This window comes from Geospiza fortis, unplaced genomic scaffold (genome assembly GCF_000277835.1).
Source record: "Geospiza fortis unplaced genomic scaffold, GeoFor_1.0 scaffold100, whole genome shotgun sequence".
NCBI lineage: Eukaryota > Metazoa > Chordata > Aves > Passeriformes > Thraupidae > Geospiza > Geospiza fortis.
In genome coordinates this window covers 3077530-3083562 of record NW_005054350.1, presented here as the reverse complement: position 1 = coordinate 3083562, position 6033 = coordinate 3077530, and the positions used below count along the sequence as shown (strand labels likewise).

Genomic DNA, 6033 nt, shown 5'->3' with positions numbered 1-6033 from the left:
TGCTAGACCCACAGAGGAACTTCAGCCTCTGGAATACTGAGCACTGAGTTTAACAGCTCTTGGGCCCCTGGGGGAATTCACATCCATCTTGGGGAGCCCAGGCTCCTGGCATGATACACTGCTCCATCCATTTCTGCGCTGAAATCTCTATTCTAGCAAGGGGCACAGAACACAGCTGTTTATTTGTTCAATTGTTTTAACACAAATTATTTAAATATATTTTCTATTAGTGGCATGGTGGGTTTGACTGTATGTTCTCTAAGTTTTATAACAGTGGGGTTCTTATTTCTGAAAAAGTCCCAGCAAAGCTGAATATGAGAAAAAAATGCTTACAGCAGTAATAAGCCTCCCACTTCAATAATAGTCTTTTCTCCTCTTTTGAAGTACTATTGTAGGATGAACTTATTGTCAGTGTACTAGGAACAACAAAGAAAACAAAGGAAAGGAGCATGTCTGGTCCATTTTCCCCCTTTAATATTATAGAGAGCTCATAATGAATTTCAGATCAGAATCCCTGTTCCGTTAGAAAGAGAGAGGAAGGCCACTAGATGGTGGTAAAAACCCAAGCCTTTGCTATGAGATCTGTGGAAAGAGAAGTCCAGAGGGGCAAAGAAGGGGAGGAGGAGCCACAGTTTGAGTACTGAAGTCATTATTGCTTGGAGTCTATAAAAAGGCAGTTGCACAGTAAGTAATTTATACGTGGTCAGCTTTGACTCTATGGATTTACTAATTCCTTTCCCTCTATATTTTTTCATCTTTTGCCACCAAGGAGTCCCCAGCCCCAGATGTCAGGGGGGCTGAAACCTCGGCTCTCTGAAGGAAACATTGCAGACGAAGAAAAGCAGCTGAAGGAGCAGCTCTGGTAAATAGGTACAGTAAATTCCTGATTGCAAATAAAAAGTGGCTTTTTGAAACTGAAAATTGCTTAGCATGATATGCTTTGAATTTGTATTTGCAACAAGTCACTGACAACCCGCTCTAAATATTCCCTTTATTAAAAATGTGATGACTTACAACTTTCCCTAAATATTGTCATTACCAGAAAACCATTGAATAAAATATTCTGGATTTGGAAGAGAAAACTCCTTTTACAATAGAAAGCTACTCACACCAATTCTGTAACCTTAGTGTGTCCTGAAATGTATGGATTTGCCTTGGTTAGGTGTTTAATGCCATGCTTTTAAATGAGCATGTTAACACTGCACAGATAAGCTGTTTATAATATAGTTCATGCCAAATTAAATGTACAAAGGTCAGGAAAACATTTAAACCTTTTACTGAAAATGTTCAATCCTTTATTGTGTCAATAATAGAAACTTCTCTATATTGCATTCAAGCGAGTGGTTTCTGCTGGATGTAATGCTACATCCTCCTGCATTTCTGGGGTCTGAGAGCTGGGACTGGGAAAACTGGTTTTTGTTTGCTTTTCAGCAGAATTTCTAGGACATTCTGGGGCAGTACACCAGGGAACCAGATAGAATAAACAAAACTATGAATGAAGAATGCAGGAATCTTTTCATCAGTTTGTGATTTTAATTTCCCAGTAAGGATAGGTAGAAAATCTCTGAGCCAACAAAAGTTTAATTTAGAATCAGGGAAGGAATGTGGTATGGAAGAGGTGGGACACGTACAAGCCAAATTAAATAGAAATGCCTGGTATTTATGTTGTCAACTTCTGCCTGTAATCTTCATGCTGTATTTTTTTTTAGGCAGGATCTTCTGTCTTTTGGAAAATGCATTTACCACACTCCTTGGCAAGCCCTTCAGAAGGAACAGAATGTGTTAACTCCCAGAGATGAACACATCCTCTCAATTCAATGTTTCTGAACTAAACCTGAGTGCCTTCGGTAGCAACTTTACTGTGCCTACTGCAAAGAGCAAGTCATCGCCATGTGAGCAAGTGGTCATCTCAGCTGAGGTGTTCCTAACTCTGGGCATTGTAAGCCTCCTTGAAAACATACTAGTTATATGTGCAATAGTTAAGAACAAGAACTTGCACTCACCCATGTATTTTTTTGTTTGCAGTTTAGCAGTGGCTGACATGCTGGTTAGTGTGTCTAATGCTTGGGAGACCATAACCATATACTTAATAAACAATAGACACATCATCATGGAAGATGCCTTTGTCCGTCATATAGACAATGTCTTTGATTCCATGATCTGCATATCTGTGGTGGCTTCCATGTGCAGTTTGCTGGCTATAGCAGTAGACAGATATATCACTATCTTCTATGCCCTGCGTTATCACAACATCATGACAGTGAAAAGATCGGGGCTCATTATTGCATGCATCTGGACCTTTTGCACAGGCTGTGGTATTATCTTCATTCTTTATTATGAATCAACTTACGTGGTCATTTGTCTCATCACTATGTTTTTTACCATGTTGTTCCTCATGGTCTCACTGTACATCCACATGTTCCTCCTGGCTCGTACTCACGTAAAGAAAATTGCTGCTTTGCCTGGGTACAACTCTGTCCGTCAAAGAACCAGCATGAAAGGAGCCATCACTCTGACTATGCTTCTTGGCATCTTCATTGTTTGCTGGGCTCCATTCTTCCTTCATCTCATCCTGATGATCTCCTGCCCTCAAAACCTCTACTGTGTTTGCTTCATGTCTCACTTCAACATGTACCTCATTCTCATTATGTGCAACTCGGTGATCGACCCCTTGATCTACGCCTTTCGTAGCCAGGAAATGAGGAAGACCTTCAAAGAGATAATTTGTTGCTATAGCCTGAGAATGCTCTGTGGGTTATCAAACAAGTATTAAGATAACAAAACCAAACCAGGGAAGAGACTGGAAAGGCAACATCTTCCTGCATCCTGTAAATCTGGTGAAATGCCTGCAGAACATTTTCTCCATTCAGCTGTCATGATTCCCACAGCAATCAGAAACCCTTTTTAAACATGTGATTTTACATTTCCCTCCACACACCTCTCTCATGCTGGTTGTTGGAGCTACTCAGTGCATCTGTATTATTGGGATAAAGGATATTTTGAATCTCATTTACTCTATTGAAGATTGGAATTTATAAGAGGATTATACAGGGAAAACCTTATTTTTATTTCTGCTAAATGCAATGAATGAGTTCTGCCATGTGAACGAACCCACCAGCCTCTCAATTTGTGTTTCTTTTGGTGTTATTTGTCTCTCTAGATATAAAAAAATAATAAAAATTTATCTCTCTAGATAAAAACAAGCATGGCTTATTTTGATGCCCATAACTAACATGGAAGTTTTTTGCTATTTCCTTCTGAAGATATAAAATGAGAGGAGTAGTTCCAATTATCAAGCTCCACATACCTTGGTCAGCATTTATGATCAATATACATGCACATATCAGCAGTCTTGTATTCCAGTCATGACTGTTACTGTCAATAAAATTTGTATTGTGTAAGATGCCAATGTTTCCACGAGATTTTCCAGGCTGGATACAGCACTTTGTCATATATGACTATATATGTTCAAATCACTGTGAAGCAAGATGTACCACAAGGGGATTTTAAGGCTGAATATGAAGACTGAGCTGATTCTAGTTTGTCTGTTTTCTTCATTTGCCAGGGCTAGGGAAGCAAAGGGAACACAGCCTGTAGATATTCGTGTAATATTTTGTGGAGATGGAAAGATTGAGAGGCTGCCTTTCTATACACATTAGAAAAGCCTTTTGGATGTGAAGAGCTTGTGTAACTGTAGATAGCATCTTTCAAGATGGGAGAGACAAAACAAGTTTGATAATCAAAAGGCACAGCAGGCAATGGCAAAAAAGGATTTCAAAACATCAGGTATATGTAGCTATAACAGAGTCCTGACTTTTGTCCCCAAACAATTTTCCTCTTAGTTGAGAGGATCCTAAGCTGAAACCCTCATGCCTTTTGTGCGAATAGTTTGCATGTAGTCATGTTTTCATAAACCTGCTGTTCTGCAACAGCTGTGTAATGTGCAAAATACTGGGCTTACAAAAGAGGGAGGAACTTTGGTATTTCTTGATGACCATGAATGGTGCATATCTTTTAAGTTATGGAAAGATTCCAAGTGGTGTTAAACTACTGACTAGGTAGCTGAATATATCTTGAAAAAATTAACTCTTACTTCTGAAATCTGGAAGAATAATGCTTGTTATACTTGGTTTATACTTGCTGTAAAACTCTTGTTAATCAGTAGACAGTTTATGATTTATTCCATGAGTGTTAGGTTATACTTTCAAGGTGAAATTTCTGATTGGGTTTTAGGAAATTTATTTGCCATGAGGGTGGTCCAATGTGTGAACAGGTGCTCCATGGTTGTGCAAAATCCACCTTAGAGATATTTAGAACTTGACATGGCCCTGAAAAATCTGCACTAAGTTGAAAGCTGACTAACTTTGAAGTTGGCCCTGCTTTGAATCACCAGGAGCAGATTACCTCCACAGGTGTCTTCCAACCCAAATTATTCCGTGATTCTATGACACAGTTTGCGTATTATGATAAAATTATATTTTTGCCCTTCTAATTTTATCTCTTGTATAAGAAAAATTGGAAAGTATTCCCCTGTACACACTTAGAGCCTACTCTATGTCTTCATTTGCTTAGGAGGTTTCTGACAGAAATAAGGTGCACCTTTAGCACCAGAGTTATACATTTTGTCTGCTTAAAATTTACTATTCCTCCAGCTCACATATATTTCCCTCTGACATGAGTGGTAATGTTATTCTCAGTGGAGATCTCTTATTATGGTGACTGATATACTGGTTATCAGTGCACTAGGGGCTAGAGTCTTCCTTCAGCTATATCTGAAAATGGGATTTCAGAGAATGCTGGAGGTTAGTAGTGAGAATCTTACCTTGTTTCAGCCCGTCTCTTAATCCTACCCATAAATAGCCTCTAAATGTTGGCTCTTGCAACTATGAATGTAAATGACAAAAGGAAACAGTTCCACTGCATAGTGAAAGGCACCAGCTGATGTAAATAAATCATTAAATCTTCACTGGGTATTCAAAATAAGACAGTTTTGTACATAACTGTAAATCAACTGAGGGGAAACAAAAACTGTAATAGCTTTAGGTATTTTCTTGAACTGTATATTACTCTTTTTTGTTTTGTTTGAAGTCTGTTTGATGTATAAACACAGACATATGAAGAAACTATTAAACTGGATTGGTGGAAACTCCCACATTTCTGGTTATTCATTTTAATATTTCTGCTACATTATTCACAGAGGGAATATAGCATTACAGACTTTCACATCTCATTTAAACAGGTGCCTTCTTAAGAAACATTCTGAATGAGAGTTACAGACTCATACAGTGTATTTACATTCATACCTATGTTCCCCTGGGTGTCAACACCACATCTTCATTATAAGCTTTACAGGTGGGGAGCTGAAACAACTTAAAAGTGAAATGAAAGTATTTTCAAAACAGCCTAGAATATTTCCTGCAAAACAGGTTGTTTACACTCTAGTAATGAATATAAAATACATATCTCTGGGAGACCATGACAAGCTTTAACATGTTTCTTTCTCCAGTTCAGCTGCAGAATAAAAGGAACATTTAGCAGAGCCAGTCACTTCTGTCAGAGCCTGGAAAACACTAAGTGTTGTGATCAACTGGGACGACCCAGCATTGTGTAAGCAGGAAATTTGCCGTCACAGGACAACCGTGGAAAATTAGTTGCTATACTGTCATTGCACCATGACCCTGCAGTTAATGACACTACTCTTCCTTATCCAGCCAGACATTTACGGTTTAGCTTTAGTCACTGCAAAAAGAAAGCTCAAATCACGCTATTTCTGCCCCAAAGCACCAAAGCTAATTTTTAGTGCTCACTGTTGCTTTGATGACAGAACATTTCACTGCGTCTAACTCACGTGCCACGATTTAAAAGTTCTTAATAAGCAAGTATTCTGATCTCCCTCCTGTCACAGGTGGGATCAACTTCTATAAAGTCATCTACATTTAAAGCAGATTAGTATCAGGGGGAATATTAAAAGAAAAAATCTGAATACTTTCTCCATGCCAAGGCCACGATAAGGTTCTAGGAAGTACTACTTTC

General features: G+C 38.5%; 1 protein-coding gene across 2 annotated transcripts; it reads left to right on the top strand.

Moving 5' to 3' along the window:
• Positions 1–661: 661 nt before the first annotated feature.
• On the top strand, positions 662–5154 carry MC5R (melanocortin 5 receptor). Of its 2 annotated transcripts, none has more exons than XM_005423331.2 (2): positions 662–870; positions 1710–5154. In XM_005423331.2, exon 2 carries the CDS (start codon positions 1796–1798, stop codon positions 2771–2773), a length of 978 nt encoding a protein of 325 aa, XP_005423388.1. In that variant the 5' UTR covers positions 662–870; positions 1710–1795; the 3' UTR covers positions 2774–5154. The 2 variants fall into 2 exon arrangements, with proteins under 2 accessions (XP_005423388.1, XP_005423389.1); XM_005423332.2 differs by having other exon boundaries at positions 1714–2779.
• Positions 5155–6033: the final 879 nt, after the last annotated feature.

Bases quoted from the DNA above. Each gene is read 5' to 3' on its own strand.
- MC5R (XM_005423331.2), top strand. From the start codon at position 1,796: ATGAACACATCCTCTCAATTCAATGTTTCTGAACTAAACCTGAGTGCC.